This window comes from Oenanthe melanoleuca, chromosome 4 (genome assembly GCF_029582105.1).
Source record: "Oenanthe melanoleuca isolate GR-GAL-2019-014 chromosome 4, OMel1.0, whole genome shotgun sequence".
NCBI classification, from domain to species: domain Eukaryota; kingdom Metazoa; phylum Chordata; class Aves; order Passeriformes; family Muscicapidae; genus Oenanthe; species Oenanthe melanoleuca.
This window is the reverse complement of record NC_079337.1, coordinates 44,978,259-45,000,563: the sequence shown is the minus strand read 5'-3', so window position 1 is coordinate 45,000,563 and position 22,305 is coordinate 44,978,259. Positions and strand designations below refer to the sequence as shown.

General features: G+C 36.9%; 1 protein-coding gene across 2 annotated transcripts in view; it reads left to right on the top strand.

Annotated features, from left to right (window-relative positions):
- The window catches only part of SLAIN2 (SLAIN motif family member 2), a 33,753-nt gene extending 13,851 nt beyond the window's left edge, over positions 1-19,902 (top strand). Inside the window, exons 3-9 of one of the 2 annotated variants that reach the window (XM_056489667.1) lie at positions 1,001-1,165; positions 2,597-2,758; positions 3,967-4,326; positions 6,398-6,535; positions 11,445-11,522; positions 15,882-16,191; positions 17,881-19,902. In XM_056489667.1, coding sequence (XP_056345642.1) covers positions 1,001-1,165; positions 2,597-2,758; positions 3,967-4,326; positions 6,398-6,535; positions 11,445-11,522; positions 15,882-16,191; positions 17,881-17,947 — 1,280 coding nt within the window. In that variant the 3' untranslated portion in view covers positions 17,948-19,902. The remainder of the gene's footprint in view (positions 1-1,000; positions 1,166-2,596; positions 2,759-3,966; positions 4,327-6,397; positions 6,536-11,444; positions 11,523-15,881; positions 16,192-17,880) is intronic. The other variant, XM_056489668.1, reaches the window with a different exon arrangement.
- Positions 19,903-22,305: the final 2,403 nt, after the last annotated feature.

Genomic DNA, 22,305 nt, shown 5'->3' with positions numbered 1-22,305 from the left:
CTGGATTTATGTAACATCAAGTTGGGATTTCTAGCTTTTTCATCTTAACATTTTGCAATTTAATTTGTTCTCTGCATAATTTCTGCATAAATATACTTCCAGCAGTGAAGGAACTGATTTGTAGCAAAAGCGTCTAAATATCTTTTGGATCCCACTACCCCTGTAGTTGAAATTCCATTTTCTGTTATATTTAAAATGTAAACTTTTGAACAAATAGTCAAGTAACTCAACAAATAATACACCTGACAACCAGCAGAATTTCAGTATCATAGTGTTCGCCAGTGTTTAAAATTCATCTGAAAATACTTCAACTTTGAAACATTTACAGTAAATGGGCAGAGGAACGTACCCAATTTAGATGTTATATTGCCTATGAGGTTGAAGCCTATGGTCAAAAAATCCCAAGTCATTAGAACAGAAGGTTAATTGTAGGAATAGTCAATTTGCTTTAGACTGATAGGTTCATGGTACCCACAAATCTAAACAGAAGCATTTGCCTTAAGCATATGCTAGAATGAAAAACCATTAAGGAAATTTTGTAGGTGATACTGCTTAGTTGTGTGGTGCCAGTTTTGGGGTTACTGTAGAAGTATTGTGTGATTCAGACAGGTCTGAGATTTCTGAGAATTTCACTTCGTGGTGTGCTCTGATTTATGTAATAGTGTATAGGGTGTATGTTAGTGTAACTGAGCTGCTACTGCCTTCCTGCTGCTTGCTAGCACCTACACTGGACATCTCAAAGACATCTACTGTAGTGATGGGAGATCTGACTTCTGAAAGGAAAACATTTGTCACTGTCTTGTCTTGCCCCCTTCTTCCTCTCTTTTCACGTTATGGTTATATCTAGGGGTGAAGAAAGCAGTGGAAAAACTTCCTGCTGACTGAAGTTTTCTACTTCAACTGCATAGTAATTAAATCACACTGAAGACATAATATAGTATTGTATTTGGTTTTAATTGATTCATTCAGTATAGTTAATCACTTTTCCCCTTTCCTGCAGCTCTCAAGAGACAGAGTTTGTACAGCAGCCCCTTCAGTGCGGTCAGTTACGCGAGCTCCTACAGTCCAAATACTGGTAGCCCCTACAGCAGTGGCTTCAACTCTCCCTCCTCAACACCAGTGAAATCTGCTTTAGTGAAACAGCTCATACCTCCTGGTACCTCAGGTAAGTCACTGGTGTCTGGTCTTTTCCTTTCTTCCTTCTCTGCCTTTCACAAATGTGCTCAGATAGACATTTGCATCAAACTAGAGTAAGAAAGATTCCAGAACTTTTCAGTGTTTTGTAGGATGTGTGCATCATGTGGTATTTAAGCTTTTTAGGAAGGGCTTATTTACACACTTTCTGGCATAAGAAACATGTTAAATGTTTTCATTGGTTGTCCATGTCCCAAAAATCACTGATATATGTGATTAGCAGTTAGACCAAAACACACAGGGTTCATTCTGTAGAGTTCCAAGTGGCTTCTGGAAGTGACTCTGTAATTGACAGGGGTGTAAATTCCACAGTAGGTGTTCAAAGGGTAGGAGCTGGTAGTTGTGAAGTCTTTTCAACTATCCTATTGTTTAGTAGGTGAAACATTTGGTATGCAATGTATCCATCAGTACCTCCGAAATGGGAACAATGTAATACAAGGAAGAAGCCCGCATTCTAGTTAAGCATTTCCTGAGATTTTGTAGCCATCAATGTAAGCAGTAGCTTCTGGCAATGTTTTTTACTTTTATTCTGCACTGTAGACACTTTCTTTGCATGAGAAAAATTGATGCCTGGAACTCTACTCTGAAGTCAGACTGTTGGCTTATTGTATATAATTTAATTTAAGTTAGCTTACAGGGAAGGTGAAAAAAACATTGCATTGACAATCCAGCTGTCACTAGTTCACTGTGGACTTTTACAGAAGCCTGCACTGCATGAGAGCCATTACCCAGTTTTTGGTTTAATCTCAGTAGCTCTGCTCTGCATTGTGTACTACAATGACATATCTGCCTGGGGGACAGAGATGTAACAGGCTACAGATGTAACAGGGGTGCAATCCAGAAGGCAGCAAACTGGAAGGGTTTTTCCTTGTTATAGTTTCCATGTTACAGTTTAGCAAAGGTGTGTATGTGGAAAAGGTAGTATTTTCAGGTAAAGTATATTTTTTAAGCATTCCAAACTGAATCAATATTCATTGGATCAGCAAATACTTATTGTTAAGAAAGATCCAGTCAAACTTATATCTTACAGGGTAGTATAGAGAGGTGAGAATGAAAGCACAGATGGAATCAGGCATGCAGTTGCTTTTTTTGTAGAGCCGTGCAAGCTTCATAGCAGTTGGAATGAGCTATAATAGACCAAATTATTTGCCACTAATTTGTTTTGACACTATTGCAATGACTTTATGAAGTTGCCTGTTTTTAAAAGGTAATGGCTAAGCTTGGCTTTTGTAAGTTATATTTTCAGCCTAGGTTTGCAAAAAAATAATCAAATGTTACAAATGGTCTATCAGATCAATGTCTCAGTCTAGCAATTTCTATAGACTGGTGGTTTTTACTAGGGAAGGAAATGCAACTTGCCTATTTTTATAAAAATTCCTCTTACTTTACTTTCTTTCCATAGGTCATCTTAAAATTTCAGGAGATAGAAATCCTCCACTAAGTCCACAGTCTTCTCTGGACAGTGAATTAAGTGCATCAGAGATGGACGAAGACTCTATTGGGTCTAATTACAAGCTAAATGATGTTACAGATGTGCAAATTTTAGCACGAATGCAGGAAGAAAGTAAGTGGGTTTTTTTCCTGAAATCAAAGTGGAGCTGTTGTTTTGGGTTTTTTTACTGAATAACTGCAGTAGCACTTGTTTAGTAAGAATGGAAATGAGGTATAAATTCTACTATGGATGTGCAAATATAGTTTGCCCAAGAAAGCTGATTAAGGACTTCAGACTCCAGGCTAAGGAGGGGAAGTTGATGTGCAGTTTTCTTTAGGAACAATGGACAAAACAATGCTAGAGAGTATGAATTTGTAAGGTACAGTATTTGCTAAAAGGGTGATTGTTAGAATGACTATTGCCTACTACTATTCTTCTCAGGACATTGGTGCCTTCCTGATGTAATCTAGTCTTGTTCACATCAGTGCTTAAACCATAATTTAAATCACCAAAATGTATAATCAACTGGCAAATAATAGTTAAGAAAAGTGTCTGTAAAGATGTTTGTCGTTCATTATGGCTTTGGTTGAGACTGTCTTTTTGTCCTTCTGAATTTGCAGAAAGTGATAATAATTTTGGTTATCTAAATAGGTGGTCTCCAAACTATTTTATTATGTATCCTTGTCAGTGAAAAAAAACAAAACCAAATGCCCAATGTATGTACTTTTTAATAAATTATATACATGTATTATTCTAATGTGTATAATATACACAAAAATACACAAAATTATAATTTTTAAAAAGTATGAGACAAGGACAAGATAAATGCTGTTTTAAGAATACTAGTTGTTCAGAATTTTCATGCTGTGTGCCAGTAGATTGGTTTGCGTATCCCTGGGTGTGTGGGCACCACACTTCAGAGACCACTGATCTAATACCTCCAGTTTCTCTAGGAGTAGCTTATTGTGTTGCTTTTTTGGTTAAGTTCATTAATATATTGCTAAAGACATTTCAGGATGTTATTTGATACCAGAATTATGATGTAGCCTGTGTTGCTATTTCTAGCCTGGGAGAGGAGATGAACAAATACATGCACAGCACACTTATACTGATGATTGCTTTACTAGGAAAAGGAATGGGCTTACCTATTTATTTCGAGTCATTATTAGCTGGTAGATAACTTTTTGGTACTAATTGGAATTTACTTAATGTCTCAAATAACAGGGGTTAAGGTGAGCCAGATTTGAGTTGGAGAAGTGTGCAGATATCTGTGTGCACTGTCTCCAGTTTGAGCCATTTCTGGGCTGGAAACAAGTAAACAATGTTCTTGTTGTTGCCAGGCCTGCGGCAAGAGTACGCAGCCACAGCTTCTCGGCGTAGTTCTGGCTCCTCTTGCAATTCCACCCGGCGAGGCACGTTCAGCGACCAGGAGCTTGATGCACAGAGCTTAGAAGATGAGGAAGATGGCACACATCACACAGTGCACCCTGCTGTTAGCAGGTTCTCACCATCACCTCGCAGTTCTCCCTGGCCTTCACCAAAACAATCACCCAGAAACTCACCTCGCTCCCGATCGCCTGCTCGAAGCATAGAGTACAGTAGAGTGTCACCACAGCCTATGATTAGCCGTTTACAGCAACCTCGTCTTTCACTTCAAGGCCATCCTACAGACTTGCAAACTAGTAATGTCAAAAGTGAAGGTAAAAAACTCTTTGAAATTCATTACACAAGTAGTTGTGTAGTTTCTGTAAAGGAGTTTCATCAGTATGCAATCCTAAAACTATGTGCCTGTGTAACATTGTGGTTTAATCTGTGAATTGCTGAAGAAAATGCAGAGCAAGCAAAGCTTAAGTTCTGCTGGGGCGCTCTTACAGTCGAGTTGACAGGCTTATATTTATTTTAGATGTTATGCAGTCAATGAGTATAATTGAGTTTCATAGTGAGCAAGGCCTATATTTGGCAGGCAAATGCACTAAAATAAAGCAGGAAAACTCATTTACTAGTAGAGTTAAGCCTTGCAGATGACAGAACAAAATACAGATGAAAGTAACTGTGGTCAGATAAGAGTAACGTGGTGATTTATGCATGCCTGTAGCCTGTGAGGCAGCTGAATGCTTTCTTCTGGTTGCACAGGACACTCAAACTTTTCAATCATTAACATAGTCTTAAAAACATTAGTGCTTAATTCATGCATTTGTTGGATATTTTAGATATCTCAAAGCTGTGAAAACTGCTGTGTAATAAATCAAGTTTGCAGTAAATTCAGTGCAATTATACTATAGTGGCATAGAACAAAATAATATAATTCTGATATAATTTTTCTTCTTGAATGTCCTTTTTCCTGGTTGCAATCTGGCAGAAACTCCTTTTACTGGGATGAAGTTTTGCGAGCATGTTCCCATTTCAACAATTGTAGTTTTTATCCAAGTAAGATTTTAAATTTAGAAAGAATATACATTTAGATATTAAGAATTCCCCTTACTAGTAATAGTGGTTTGAGGAAATTTGAGGTATCTAGGAAAATCAGCTATATTCTGACATAATTGAGAATTCCCTTCCCATTCATTTCTTAAAATGAAAATCTTAAAGCGTGCTAGATGAGCTGCAATAAAAATATCCTATGAGAGGAATGGTACCAAAAGCTAGTATCCCACATACCAGAGGGATCAAAATAGAGTGTGTGATCATGTGTTTCTGAAACACTTCCAAGGAGATATCTTGCAGGGGTTTTTGTGCAGTTGAGTGTTGCTTGAATATTCAGAGTTATACAGCAGCAGCCAAAGAAGTTGTTCAGGTTTACTCTTTTAATTTTATTTGTCTAGAGTGGTTGGAGGGAAGTTTGCTTGACAGAGTTCAACAATGCACTAAGTGCAGTGCATAGCAATGCAAACTGCTAAGTGAAGAAAGTACATTTGTTGGAATATTCAGCCAATGAAGACTTAGTTTTGTTTTCACCTTTAGTCCATGTGGATGGTTAACCTACTTTTTCCCTGCATCCCTCTGCAGAATCAGGTTGGCCACTCATCCTGTCAAGGCAGCTTCAGTCTTCCATCCAAAGTATGTCATCAACCCAGCTCTGCATGGGTTGGAGATACACAGAATGCCATTAGACTTGAGAAGTACTTAATGGCATCTTTTCATATTCTGTGAACAGTGGTAAAAATATTAGAAGGCCCCTGAAGTATCAGCTTTAGTTGAGTAGATAAGTCAAGTCATATGTGAAAGATGAAGCATAACTGGATACTTCAATAATTTTGTATGCTGTGTATGAAGAGGTCCTTTCCAAGTGGATGGCTGTTACTTGTTGTAAAATGAAGTGATATGGGACAAGGCAGTCTCAAAAATTTACGCAAACATCTATGTTGTTTTTACTCTTCAGGCAAGAATTTTGTTACAAATAACTTTCTAGGTAAATAATTTCAAAACTATGCAAAACTGCAAATTAGTTTTGTCTGTTCCACTTTTATAACAGTACAATAAAACCCAGAGAATCACAATCCAGATATGTTTCAATTTCAAAGCACAATATGCTTGACTTTTTTCACCATAGGTGAAAAATGTACATTCTTACTTTTTTAGATACATGAATATTTTTTATGTGATAGATTTGAGAAGAAGTAATGTAACAAAATACACTTTTAAATTGCAATGTAGTTTTATATGGCTGACATTTTGTGTCACTTATATTTGGGGTTCAACTACGTGTTCACAGCCTGACCTTTGTCCAGCATCAGACTACACATTTTGGTATCTTTGTATTATTTCATACAGAAAAACTAAGGCGTAGTCTTCCAAACTTGTCCAGGACATCTAACATCCAAGCTGAGTCTGTGAAAAACAGCAGAAGTGAATCAAACTTCCAAGTGCCAAATGGAGGAATACCTCGCATTCAACCTCAAGCCTCAGCCAGTAAGTACCTTTAGTGCTACTTCAGTGTAAATTTCAGAATTAAGTAATGGTATTCGACTGTCTTCCACTCTCAGGGCAAAGCAAAGCATTGCATGCCACACTGGAAGTGCTAATCTTGATTTTTAATCAGACTTTTGTGAATCTATTTTTATGGTACACAAAATAATCAGAAAAATCTGATTTGTTATTAAGATGTCATTCATAGTTTCCTAAAAGTATATGTAAAAGTAATACAAATAATGTAAATGCAGTATTGGGGCATGTCAGAAACTGTTTTCTTTCTAGGCTCTGAAAAAGCACCTAGATGATGTGTATTGCTTTCTTTTAACCAATGAAACATGACCTGGAAGTGTTCATTTCAGTTTAACCCTTTAAGTTAACGGTATCTGCAGTTCCTTTCCTTTTTTTTGGCACATGGATTATATATCCAGTTGCCAGTTTTGTTTACCTGAAGTGTCAGTTACTTCCTAAAAAAGGTTTGGATGAACCTGTGTCTCATAAAACATATTACTCCTTGCTGGACTCCTGATTTCCTAGTTTCTCCAAAAGTTAACTGCTGATATGAGAATGCTGCTATTCTCACAAATCTCTTGAAAGTGGTGACCTTAAAGAAGTCAAAGCAAATGAAAATTAAATATTCAGGATTTCTTTATATGTCAATATTGCCAGTTCCTGTTGTTTAAATGTTTCCTGACCATTTATTTTAAAACAAGTTTCTGAATTTAATAACTCTTGTGTGACATTTTCAAGGGAAGAACACTTGATTAATATTTTTATGTGTAGAGCTTTGAACTGTAAAAATTCTGTGATAAAGTTTCATCAGTAATCTAAATATTTGACAGGAAATGTAAAAATAATGTTTGTGAATTTAACTACGGGTATTTTACTTACAGAACAGTGAAGGCATAGTGGCATTCCTAGTTGGTTGACTTAAAACTTTCAAAACAATGTGTTAAAGCTACCAAGTACAGTTAAATACAGAGTAAGGAACAGAGACCATGCCAAAGACTCCAAGATTTGTCTTTATACAGACTCAGAGGAGATGTAAGGATTGTGAGGACAGTCAGTCCCAGGTGCATGATACTATAGTAGACAGGAGTTAGTGTGACTTTGCCATAAGTTACTCCAGCATCCTTTCACCTTGGCCCTCTTCTTCCACCCTTTGCAGACACTCAGAAGGTGAGATTTCCAGCTGAAAGGACCTTTGTGGAGTTCTAACACACAACTGTTACCAACAGGCAGGCTTATCAACGTGTAAGGCACTCAGAGCACTTGGACAGTTGGTCTACAGCTGTGCTGTTTTGGTGATAGGAAGAATTATTAAAATGAGCTGAAACAAAATGAACAAAAATATTTTTAGTAAAAATCTATACAGATTTTATTTGGTGCTTTAGGATTGAGTGAACTGGGAAGGGAAGAGCATAGAGAGCAACTTAGCTAGAAGGCTGTTTCCAGAATTAAAAGTAAATTCATGGTTAAACTTTCTGGAAAGATCAGACAAGCGAAGTCTCAATATTCAATATTTAGTCAATTACTTCACTGCAGGAGCCAAAGTGGTGTGATTGTGTTTATATTTCTTTTTTTCAACTTGTGGATGCATTAAGAATTACTAGGTAAATCTGCTTTTCTTTCATAGACTATTTTCCCAAATGTGAACCACTCTAGACCAACTTACATTTAAATGTAAGTTAAATATCATTAATAAAGGCCAGATTTCTAGCTTTTACAGTTTCCCTGCTCTTACAGATGTTTGTCAGAGTCTTGCTATTGACAATCGTAAAACGGTTTGTGTGTGAAGTCAATGAGTAAGTATCTTTGCTTAGTCTGAATTAAAAAATTTTCTGCAAAACTGTACATTGTATAAAGATTTCCAGAATTGTGTCCTTTTTATTGTATACTTTTTGTTTTATTGGTTTTATATTTTGTCACTTTGCACAAAGCACTGTTAAATTGCAGCGAATTTTTGTTTTCCCTTGGCAATGATTTCTGGGTCTTGGGATTTGAAGCTTCCTCATACACCTGCTAGTTTTGCATGAGCTTACCTTTGCAAGGATGCTGGCTTGCCACCTGAGATCACTACTTTGCTCCTTGTCAAAGATTTGTGGTTCATAATTTACTTGCACATTTGCTGTGGCTGCAATACTGAACTTGCTGTAGTTGCTGGCATTCAAAAATGAGCTAGGAATCCAGTAAGTTTCTGAAATGACAATTCCTCTTACAGTTTTATAGCCAAATTGTATTTGCTTGCTAACAGAAGAGAGAGAAGACAGGTATGATATGTTTAGAGGTACAACTGTAAACATGAAAACATTGACATTTTAACTTTAAGCTGCAATGGGGTGAACAATCCAAATTGGTTTTGAAAAGAGACTGAATTAAATAGCAGTTGCAACAATTTGAATCTTCATTTACATCTGATTCTCCATGCCATTCTGCAGAAAGTATTTTTTTCTAATATGAAAGCTAGTAAGTATTTCACCTTAAAACACTGGAAGATATGGTCATATGTGTCTTCCCAAGGAATACGTATTGTCTGAAGTGTTAGTGATGGGATATCTCTATATTTAGGTCCTAACATAGACTGTACAAAGCTCTAGAAGTTGTAGGGTGGCATCCATGTAGGGACTACCTGCTTTAGGATTCTGTGTGATGCTTTTTACTTGGCAGTACTATGAGCAAATGGATGCTTTTAAAAAGAGATAAATACAGAACTTCCTTGAAGAGCTGTAGATTCTTCAAACTATCAATAAAGTTACTGGTCTGCTTGCCAAGATCCAACTGCTTGGCATGTTCAGAGTAAAAGGAGAAAGAGTAAGTTTTGAAGAAACCAAGTAGTCCAAGTAGTTCAGTTGATCAGAAGTAAATGTAACTACATGTGTTCAGCACACAGCAGTTGTGACAGGGAATGTCACAGCACACAGAGCACTTCAAGAGTAGTAAGTGGTGTGGATAAACATGCACGGGGCGCTTATCTCAAACTGCATGTTTGCTCAGCATTGCTCAAATTGTACTGCCTAAGCTTTTTTCAGTGTTTCAGTGCACAGAAATGTTTTGCTATTGAGTGTCTATTTCCTGGATTCTCCATTGAGAAGGAAGGAATTGATATATGCATATTTAAAATCCTTTTCATATCATCCCGCATCTCTGACTTGCAAGAAGTGTGAATAATGATGGGGGAAGAAAGTGCCATGTGCAGTAGCATATTGAAATCTGAGTGGATTAGGACAAAACAAATCCAAATATGAAGGAAGAAGCTTTTCTTCATTTTGTGTGGTATAACAAAAGCAATGATTCAGTAAAAAATAATAAAGTGGAATGCTTGAGGACTGAAGCAGTCTGGCCAGTGGTCTGCCTCAGTAAATTCCTAAGAATTATGCTCATATTTAGAGACCTTACTGTGCTTAATTGGCTGTTCATTGCATGCTTTTAAAAAAGTTTCTAGGAAGACTATGTGCCAGTTGAGTAAGAATTACATATTGCCACAGGCTATTTTGCATTAGATTCTAGTTGGTAGAAGGAATAAGGTTTTTATTAGTAGTAGGCACAGGCAGAATTTTACTGTGTTTCTGAACAATCTAATTCCTTTTTGCTGTTTTTTTAACATAACAGTTTTAGTTAGTTGTTAGGACTAAACTGAATAGACTGCCTAGTCATAATTTCAGCATGATGTTAAAGCACGTGATACATCTTTTATAGTTCTTAAAATACGTGTATTTTGCACTGAGTGAAGCATAGGAAAGGTGATAGTAATCATTATATGCTATCAAACAAAAGGATTACTAATATTAGGATTCAAATTGTTCCCTCCACACCTTTCTTAGAGTGATATTCAGTAATTGGTGATGGGTTGTTCCTTACTCAGGGTCAGGATCTTTTTTGCACAGCTATTCCTCCATCTTTCTTCCTTCTCACTATGGAAATAAGCCTTGCTAATGCAATCAGTTTTATGCTGGTATAAAACTTCATACACGGAGATAAGCAGAGATGTTTATTCATGCATTATCATTTTATGAAGTCTCTGTGTAGTCAAAGCTTTATTTCATTGACTACTTTCCTCCTTCCCCCCTTAAATGTGCTGCAATGGAAATAGGCTGAGTCAACGCATTCCGTCTGGCAATAAGTAATTCTCTCCATGCCAAGATTCTGCAGCTCTCGGAGCAGTCATTGGCTTCTCTCTTGGTAACTGGTAGGTAGTGAGGTCATTTCAAGGCAGTACCAGACCTTGAATGTTACTAGACAAGAGGCAGGACAAGGGAGCAAAGGAACAATAACAACCAATTTCCATCATGCTGTGTATGTGCTGGCAGCTGATAAATCTTAGTGATAAGTCTTCATTTTAAGCTTAAGTCCTCTTGTATAGCTTTTAAAGAGGGCAGAAAAAAGGACATCTCTCAAGAAGGCTTAAGTCTCCATAACTGAAGAATACAATTTGTTTATATGATGATCATATTAGACAAATTATGCTTTTGTATAGTATATTTTTTGAAAGCACTTTTAATATTAAAAATTTGGTCTTGCTAGGTCAAATGCAACAGTTTAATTTTCATCTTTGTATCTAATCTTGCTCTCATATTGCTTCAGCATGTTTGCTAGGTGGCTTGTTCTCCTTTTGGTGTTTTAATTTTTTTGTTTTGCATTTCTGGGCTTTTTGCCCTGCAAGAAGCTTTACTCTTACCAAATCTGCGCATTTATCACTGCAAAATTTCTGACACACTCCTCTGTAACTCTTTGCCATTAAGAGCAAGCACCATTCACAAAATGCCATCACTTCCAGAGTCATAACAGCTTTTTGAGTGTTTTACTCACACTGTTCCTTGACGCTTCACAAGTGGATACAATTCTGAAATTCCCAGTAAATTTAGTTTTCTTATCTTCTTAGACAAATATAACACTTCTTGTCTTTCAACAGCTCTGCAAAGGCAGAAAAATTTGCCTCGTGCTGCCTTCAAAACCAAACAGTTTCTTCAAACTCCATCTACAAAAGGAGGTAATTAACTTACAACCTCTTACCAAGCTCCAGCAAATCTCAGCCTGGTTCGCCTGCATTAAATCTCACATGTTCTAGATTAATAAACTTGCTCTTGCAATTACTGTAGATTACTGTGGAGATTAACCAAGTGATCCTTGCTGTATGAAAGTTAACTTCTTGGTTGGTCCAAATATTAAAAATAAACTCTGTGTTACATAGGAGATTGAATTTTGAGATAAAAATCCAAGGAACGGTGACTTTCTAATGTTAATCAGGAAATAGGGATTAGAAAAGTAGACTCCTAAATACATATTCACTAGGGCTATATTTGTATAGGAATTTTTTAAATTGCAAGATACAGTTTTTAAAACAAGAGTTGTAAAAATACTCATACAATCCTTTGTGCTGGGAATAAAAGCTAACAAATCTATTCTTGAAAAGATTAATGTAAACTATCAACTTACTTTGCATGTACTTGTGCTTTCTTTTTTCTTCACAAAACCAGAAGGTTAATAGAGGAATTAAAGTTTTTTTGACTCAAGGAATTAGAGACTTTATATAATATTCCAGTTTGCTAATGGCTGAACTTGACCTTTGTTTTTTAATAAAATGAAATATTGAGTCTCTAATCCAATTAGACAGTTTTATCTGATTTTTAATCAGCTCTGGGAGCCTTGTATATGACATTGCCTCAGTTTCACAGTTAAGGTAAACAATGATTCTGGTTTTAAGCATAGTTGGTCTGTTGTCTATTACAATCAAGAAGATCTGATTTTAAAGATCATATTGCACTTGAGAATAATTCATAAGCTTGTAGATTCTGGAATCCTTTAAGTATTGTGGGAGTCATTGGTGCAGACATGAGGGCCTGACAAAATATATATGTGTTTCTCATGGGGATTTAACAATGCCAACTCCTTAGAGTCATCTTCATGCCATGCAGGAAGTTTTAGCAAAGTATGAGTGTGAAATAGATTCACATGCCTTAAGAAGAAGTCTCTTAACAGTTTTCATACTTCATACCAAGTAAAGTGCTCACAATGTTCCGCTTTGCATAAGGTCATCATCATTACTCCTCTGCAGAGCTTTCTTTTCTTTCTTTCCAGTTGGCCATGCCTTCCTTTGCATCACTGGAACACTTAGGTTAATGGCCTAGTCTGAAACTGTAGGAATGTATAGAAAGTTAGCCTTTCTTTGAGTTTATATTATTTATAAAAATTTATTAAACCTTAGAGAATGAGGAACAGAGCACATTGCACTGCCAGTTATATATTCCAGTTTATGGCTGTTGTCATTCCTTACTGCAAATGAGGACCCTTTCAGTTACTTGCTTTGTCTTTTTCAATTATTTGCTATTTTATAGTCCTTAATGTGTTGGTTTTCTTTCTTCTGATCTGAGATCGTCATGAGTATAGAAGTATTTAGCAGTAATGAAGCAATACTTTCCTTTCAGAGGAATGAACAGCTAAGCAAAAATTGATTTTACTTTCTTAAAATACAGTTCGTTACGTAGCTTGACACCTTTCACACACACATTGGCTTTTTTTTTACCACTTTGTGGTAACATCTCCCCAGCACCTTCTTTTCTCCAGGCTGAAGACCTACCTCCCTCTCTCAATCTTTCTTCATAGGAGTGATGATTATCCATGCTTTGTACCTGCTCCAACAGGTCACATCTTTCCTGTACCGAGATGGCAGATCAATGTATTCCTATAGTTATACCTCATCTGTTCTTTCATGTTGGGTTGATTCATCTCATCATGATGGTTGTGATTTAACAACTGCATTAGAATTTAATATGTTTTCAAGTTGGTGTGCAGCAGCTGGCCTTGGAGTGCAAGCCAAATAAGTTTGCAGCTTCACAGCATCCTACTTTGCCACATGGAGATCTCGTGCTCTCTGCCCACAATCCAGGACAGAATCCAGAGAGGGTAGGACATCTAAATGTCATGACTGCACCATGCCTTTTTCTTTTTTTTTTTTTTTTTTTTTTTTTTTTTTTGGTTGCAAGATGTTTTAATTGTAGTTATTTCCAGTTTATTTTATAAGGAGATTGAGTTGTGTGAAGTTATTAAGCACTTCCCTTACATGTTTACATGTTTGTGTTAAACATGGATCAACTAAAAACTATGCATGGGTACGCAATTATCAAGTAGTCTGTGAGGCAGTACCTCACTCTTTGTGACCCTGTCTTACAGATAGGCCAAACTGAGTATTATGAATATCCAAAACTCCTCTGAGACCTAATTCTTTATGTGTAGAACAGAATTATTAGGCAGTTTGCCACTCTACATCATGTGGGCTGCTCTGGAAGACAATTCAGCCCTTTATGTACAAGAATGAATATAGCTCTCAGCAATGTCTGCAATGCTGTGCTGACAAGAAACGTTTTATGAATTGAGAGCTCAAGTTTGCAGCATGGTAAAATAGGGTCAGCAGAAGATTAAAGAGGATGGAGAAGACTGATTGACTGGATCCTTACTTCTGCTGGGAATGCAGCAAGCTTTCTTCTATTGCAACTTTTTGTTGCTTATATATTGTACCTAAAGACCTTTTCCCTGTTGTGCCTGTAAGAGGCCCAAAGCTGTATTCAGTTTTTATACACTGGCATTGCTCTGTTGGTAGCTGCTAACATGGTGCTGTGTTTGTGTTCCAAGCTTTGTAATGAGGAGTTCAGTGATAAAAGCTCCCAATATTTACACTGTAGACTCACTTGGAAATTCTGCAGATTGCATCAATGTTATAGGCGAGGCCACATTTTAAAAACTTACATGTAATCTATCTTAGTCCTAGGAGCACTTTGATGCTCTTCTTGCCCAGTCATTCTGTTGTTAATGCTTTCCTTAATCCATACTCTGACTTGATGCCAGCTTTTATTTTAAGGTTTTTTACTCTCCCTGCCGCTTAGCAACTGTCATGTGTTTTTGACCTCTCTGTCACCTTTTCTTGTCAGCTTTTCCCATGAGCAGCTTCATGCTGTGTTTGATATTGCTATCAGGAGAAAGACCCCCTTGGGTAATCCAGAAAGGGATCAAATCCAATTCACATCTGTAATGAGGTACATATTAATCTTCCTAGACATACCCTGTAAGAAATGGCTTCAGAATACAATCTCAAAATTACCAGTTTCTCTGTACCCCTTTTAGGATGCTACATTCCTGCATTACTCATCTCCTTTCTCATTCCTCGTGTTCTTACTGGATCTGCCTTGAAGATGATAATAAAAGCTGTATTAAGGATCAGCTTCTTTATGGACAACATCTGTCAAAAAGGATGCAACTTTGGTCTCAGTATAAAACATTTATTTAGTAGGAGAAAGAGTAGTTTATGTAAATTTACTAAATGTAAACATGTTTTTTGTTACATGACTGATTTGATTGTCCTGTGTGGACTCTTCCTGACTACCCTAATCAGTTTGAAAAGCTGGTGAAATTTCATTCCATTGCTAAGATTATGGGTTAATTTAAGTATTCTGTTCAGTGATAAATTATGCATAATTTGAAAATGCTTCTCATACTTGTGAAGAATTATGCTTAGGGTTTGGCATTATCAAAGGACTGTTGAATATTCTGCCTTATCAACCTATCCCTGACAGACCTGATAACAGAACCTTACATACTAACTCAGGTACAAAGTACTAGAAAACAGGTATTAGTTATAAACAGTTATTAGTTATACTGATAATTTAGGTAATGTTTGTAAGACGAGGAAGGCTATAAATTGTTAGAGTTGTCTGGTTTAAGTTTCATACCAGCACCTTAACCTCTTTGGTGTTGGAGGTTGGCTGATGTCATCCTTAATGCAAACTACAGAAACCAGGACATCTGACCCCATCTTTTTTTTTCCCATTTGCAGAAAGTGTGGGATGTAACCATATCTTTAGATGAATTCTAATTCAGTGGTTAAAAAGAACAGTATAAAAGAAACACCAAGATGCTCTGCACTCAAAATTTCATCATTCAAGGCTAATATACACTTTGAATCTGTTTAAAGCCTGTGTCACACAAGAATACTATATTCTTCAACATGTTCTTTCACAGATGGGAATTAAGTTCACGTGTTTCTGAAGCAGTTAAATTTCTTCTTAAGAAATACCTTCTCTATTTCTTTTGACTTAACTGATACAACAATTATAGCCGGATTAGGATTGCTTACAAATCCAGATAAATATTTTTAGTAAGCAAAGAGGGCATTAGAGCTATGATATCAAAAACACATGACAAAGAGGACATCTGAATTCCTGTTTCTCATTGCTGCTTGATTGGCTGTATTCCATTACACATTCCATATTGTTTGTATAATCACATAAAGTAATTTCCAGTTTTTAATTTCAGGAATATTGTAATGTAAACTGAAAACAATTTCTGTATTTTCCAGTACCTTCTTCGAGTAAATTCCGCTCGCCTGCAGCACCGTCTCCCTTAGCTCTGCGACAGCCCGTGAAAGCGTTCAGTAGCCACGCACCGGGCTCGGCTGCCGCTCCAGAAGCCGCACAGCTGACGCACAGTAGTTCTTCACCAGGGCCTCTTGCAGCCCAGAGCTCAGCCTTGCCGAGCCCTGCCAGCAGTATTAACAGCACTACTCTTACCAGACCAGCAGGGATGAGGAGTGGTTTGCCCAGACCCAGTGCCCCTTCCACGGGGGGCATCCCAGTGCCTCGTAGCAAACTTGCACAGCCTGTTCGCAGGTGAGTCTCTGGCAGGTAGTCTCAAGTTTTCAAAATGAATTTTGTACACTGTGTATTTCTGCTGCTTATTCTTGCAGTTGTTATTTTGATCTCAAGGGCTTCAGAACAGAAATGGAGACCTCTATGTGAAGTATTTCCAAAATAGTTTTGAATCCAAATCAAGAAATAAAGGTTCTTTAATGAGAGTGAAGGTGAATGAGTGAAAGTGAAATCATTCATGGAAGATACTGAACTAAGTAATTAAAAGTCTGGGCTGAGAAGGCAGGAAGAATTTGTCTGCATGTGGCACAAAGTTACCAAAATACAGCTGGCAAGAGAAAATTCACTTGTGTGAATGACATATTCTGAAGTCAGAACTACTTGCCTCCATAACTCAAGCAGCAGTACCATGCTGCTCTCCTTGGGCAGCTGGAAACTTTGAGAAGGAAGATGCACCAAGACAGAGGAGATATCCATAGCATTTGCTAAACTTAACATAAAAATCACTGTAGTTAACCCACAGGATGAAACAGGAATTTTAGCTTAAACATAACTGTGCTAGCACCCAGCTATAGAAGCCACTTGATGTGTCTTTTCGAAAACTACTGCAAGAGAGACTGAATACTGACTCTGAATGTCAGCTTTCACTGAAGGTGCCAAATAGAAGCTGACATAAGGAAGCAGTCATCCATGAAAAATATTAAGAATCTCCTTAAATGGAGGGGAAAAACAATTAGTCTCTAGTACTGTAAAGATAAAATGGTGGTAAATAGCACAGTGGAAAAGTTCTGTTCTGCAGTGAGTTCTGGGCGGGGGAATGACAAGTGACTGTCACAGCACTGACTTTTATGGTTAGAGCCTGCACTGGTCAGCAGTATGGAACTTTGTGTAGTAAAACGCAGTTGCTTCACCAGGAATTTGCTAACAGTAGTGAAGTGTGTTTGTCCAAATCACAGCTTGTCTTATAGCAGTGTTTCACTTACTAAACTTTTTAAAGATAGACTTTTTTAAAAACTTTTTTTTAAGTTTGCATGTGTAGAACAAAGGGAAACAGCCCCAGCTTGCACCACAGGAGGTTTAGATTGGGCATTAGAGGAAATCTCTTCACCAAAAGGGTTGTCAGACATTGTAACAGGCTGGCCAGGAATGTGGTGGAGTCATCATCCCTGGAGACCTCTAAAAGATGTGTAGATGTGGCACTTTGAGACGTGGTCTAGTGATGAGCTTGGCAGTGCTGAGTTAATGGCTGGTGTTCTTACAGGTCTTTTCCAGCCTAAACAATTCCATGGTTCTATAATGTAGACTCTGTACACAGTGCAATAATCAAGTTTCTACGAATGTCAGATTTTGATGTAAGCAAAATGTAATATTCTAAACAAGGATTTGCCTGTTTTTGTGCATCACTTAAAAAATCTCGTATTTTAGGTGGAAACAGATTAAGCTTGCATTTTCACAGAGTATAATAGAAATAAGTTTTCTGTCTATTTATTTATCTAGCCTTTTTTCCTGGCATGGTGGTTGCCAAGGTACAAAACATGCAACCTGAAACTGAAAATACTCTAGGATTTATCTTAAATAAACTGTATTGCAGAGAAGCAAATGAATGAAGTCTGTATTTCAGTTCTTTACAAAATGTTTAAATCTTACCTATTGTAGATAGATATTTCAACAGTTATATATGAAACTAAAAAATATCTCATTTTGTTTTAGATCATTACCCACTCCCAAGACATATGGCAACGTGAAAGATGAGAGTTGGAAAGATGGCTGCTACTGATCTGCACAACTTAATGCAGAGTTCCAGTGCTCATGGATACTTCCTCACCAGGCTAAAAGACAGCTTGATTAAACAAACTGTTCAGATGTGACTCTTGGAATTTGTAAAAATTCCAAACCTCTCTGTCTCTAATTAGCACAAACTGGCAGAGATTATTATGAAGCAGCACTTTAATGACATCTAACATCAGATGTTTGGTGGTCATACAATCACTTCTACATTAAATTGCTATCAGTTCTGGGGGCTTTTTATTGCTTGCTAAAAATGTTATCAATATGAGCATTTATGAGAGTGGCCAATGTCAGGGCAAAAAAAAATGAATGCCAAAGAAATGCCCATCTTGAAAAACAGCAAGGATAACTATCAACATACATTATCCAAAACTTCATTTTCAGCCTGCTTTAACTCAGCAGAAAGACTGGTGAATATGTACTATTGGAACAAGGCTACATGAATCAGAACTAATGTTCTGATTGCAGATTGCTACAGTGCTAGGGAAATGTTGCTTTTAACAATTGTATAAGATCCCAGCTGGGACTGGATCCATCCTTCAGTACTGCAGGAAGAATCAGCAGTTACTCTGGAGGATTAGGCAGAACAGGGGGTTGTAGCCATGACTTTTCTCACATGAAAAGTTTGAATGTAGCAGACACACAATGCAATAGTATAGATTGCATCTTTCCTATGTTGATTTATTGGCTTTACCTACTCTTACGTGTGATCGCCAAAAGGGCTTAGTATCAGTTGTACAATCTTTCTAACCTTAAACTCCTTGCTCAGGAAAGATGGCCTTCACTATTGTAGCCACATTTTTAACACATGGCTTGCTATTTGGGGAAAACTTTTTTAATAGCAGGTTTCCTTGCAAAAGAAAGAGCAAGTGATAATTTTGATTTGTTATAATACCATACCACTATACTTGCAGCCTGCAGCAACTGTAAATGCTGATAGTTAAGGAGAAGGAAACACAACTATGCACTTGTAACATACAAATTTTAAGGAAATGAGTTGACTCTTGATGCCAAATGATATTCATTTAGGTGATGTTCCATGGTATGAGGGAGTTTTCTGTATCCTATTTTTTTACTTTCATCCATTTCTTAAATTGGTTTATTTTAAATTGTAAATATTTTTACAGAAGATATTGCCCATGTAAGTGTGTTTAAATATATACTTTGCCTTACATATGTGTATCTTACATTACTGGTAACAGAGTATGAAACCTGCTGTGTCTGTTTACAAGCTATTAAACTCCTCTGGTGGCTCTGACTTACTCAAAAACATTTTGCTCAGAACAACTGATATATTTAGCATTGAACCATTGTTTTCTGTTTTGGAAGACATCATGCAAAAATCTGTAGCTTAAGTTGTATTGGGTGGGACTAGTTAAGTGGAAGGGATTTTGTTTGAAGGTTTTCAATATTTTGGATGTACAGCTGATGAAGTAAGAGAATGTGAATGATATATCCTTTGTGCAATGGCTGACAAACACTACAAGTCAGATTGGACGGTAGGTAGCCTTCAACCCCATTAGTTAGTGAGTTTGGGACTGCTGGTGTATTCTGCCTCCCACCACTAAGAGGATAACTAATCCTGAAATTCTAGCACTTGAATTTTAGGCCAACATTAACATATTCCTGGATGAAAAGCCATGCAATACTACTTGACTTGGAAGAAACCAAATAGGAAGGAGTGGAGACTAACTTGCAACTTAAACTACTCAAGCAAGCTCTGGGTTGATGGGTGGCTTCACACCCGAGACCAAGATCTGTGCTAAGATTTCAAAGTTGGGGTGTCAAATATACTGTAATTGTCAAATTTCAGCAGAAACCACCTTTTACCAGTACAGAGTAGTACATACTACTAATCTAGCCTTGATTCACCTGCAGGTACAGGGAATGGATGTCGGTATCTGATGTCACTGTTCAGCAGAAGACAGGACTAGATAGATCAAATGTGCATACTCTCAGCAAAACCTGAATTCTAATATTTCAGCATTTTACAAATCAATGCTGCAATCTTCACTGAAGAAAGGGGAATTTAAATGGATGGATTTTATCAAACTTTTCTTGACTTAGAAATTTTGAAAATCAATTTAGATGACAACATTGGGGGTTTTACCATGGTTGCATCAAACTTGTGTATGTTTCCTTAAGTTAAGTAATTCATTGCTTGGGTAAATTCAGCTTGAGTTTTATAGGGATTTTTTCTCTGCTATTCCCCCAGAAATACAGCAAATGACTTCCTGAGAAGACAGACTGTCTATTTGCTAGAAAGCCTTTGTGCATTACCAGTTCATTGATATCAGGAAATCATGGGGCTCTGTGTTTAGAGATTTACTGCAGAATTGTGGAAATATGGATTTGATAAAATAGTGCCTATGATTTACTTAACTTATGTTTGATATAGTAGTAAGGGTTTTATGAATGTGGATTACTTTTTGTGCCAACAGCTTGGAATTGATGTATGTGTGTAGGCAGAAGGATTTATTCTGCTCCCAAAGTTATTTAATTTTTTTTTGTGTTTCAATGTTTTTGTAAGTGTTAAAAGTGTAAAAAAAATATATAAAATATTCTTACCACAAAATACTTCCTGGATCATTATTTTTACAACAAAGTTTTTAAAAGCTTTTAGAAATTTAGAGGATATTATGGCTTTTTTGTCTGGTTGGGTTGTTTTTCAGGAACTGTATTAACTTTTCTAGAGGTTACCAATATTGGTTTCTGCTCACTGTAATTCATGAACTGAATACAACACTCTATTTGAGTGAAATCTGTGATTTCATTGACAGAGAGAGGTAGACTTGTGCCTCTGTTCTGGAAGGACACTGCATAGTTCAGACTTGCATGAAAAACTATTCTAAATTTTCATCCAGAATGATATGTATGGGCAGTTTGAACTATACATGCCTGCCTTTCCTGTTTTTCAGGATTTGTGCTCACTTCAGACCACCACATTGGTGGTAGAAACAAAATTTTAATTTTGAAAATTCTGGAATTTATGCAGAAAATTGAGCAATGTAAAAGTGTCCCTAAGCCCTCTTAGAACTGATAAGTACATATTTTATCTACTTTCTATATGAATGCCACCATCTTTGGCTCACATATAAGCAAGAAGTTTTGAACTTGGTATCTTTCTGTAATCTGCATTTTGCTGCAAAGCAATGGATGCAATAGTAATGTGAATGCCATCTTTGTCTTATCTTGGTATTAATAAGGGCAGGTTTAATTCTATTTGTTAGCCACTTAATATGAAATTTAACAAAACTTAAGCTGTAAAACTTCCAATTAATTGTTTATCCCAGCATAATCCCCTATTTTGTACTTAAGCCAGTAGGTTAAAATATTTCCCCTAGTTAACTGACATATTTATGTAGAACTGGCTTCAGACCTGTTGCTTCTAAAAGGTATTGTCACTTTTTAGTCATGCAGTCAAGTACCACTTGCCCCACTCCTTCAGCAAAGTAGAGCAGTGTCAGAATCTGGGAATTAACCTTTTTTGCCCTTCTCTTTAGTAGGTTTCTGTAACAAACTCTTCTATATTAAATTGTTGTTTATAATTAGTATCATCACCATATCGCAAGACTGAAGATTAGAAATAGTATTTTTCTCAGTTCTCATTCTGAGGGAAGGTGTGACAGCCCCTTTGGGTTCTCCTACATATCATGTTCCCCTCTAGAAAAGTGACTGTAGTGGTGAAAGAAAATAAGTGATGAAGATGTAAGGAGGCAGAAGGCTGAAAATGCTTATGCTGCTAGTCATTAGATGGCTGCACAATTTAATCATTTAAAAGCACAATTTAATAATTTAAAACTTACCTTTTCTTTCTCAGAAGTATTTGCATTGAAACAGGTATGGGAAATGACCATATCAGCAGTATTGTCTACAGTTCTCCCTCTTTTGATTGGAACAGAACAAACTTTAGATATAATGTTTACTTTAGTGAAACAGGCAACATGTGAGGTTGCTTTGATTTAAGAAACAAAGCAGGAGCCTCACGTGCTCCTGACTTGCATTTATGCAGCTGTGCAGTCCTAGTCTGACACCTACAGGCAGCCTGTCTGTACTTGTCCTGTTTCAGGAAGGTGAGGCTGGGATTCAGCTGCTCTCGGGAGCATGTGTGTTTTACACACAGTTGCCCAATGAAGATGCTTTTGGCTCTAAGAGTTAACTGAAATGAGCAAATTCCACCAGACTCACTCTCCACAAGATTTTTTTACAACTGTTTTCAAATGTAGTACCACATAGAGTTCTGCTGTGTGTTATTGTCCTCTTTGCATTAAATGATACATTCTGTTGAGACCACATTAAGCACTTTGAAGGACTCAAAATGTAACTGTAGTGATTAAGATGATTTGT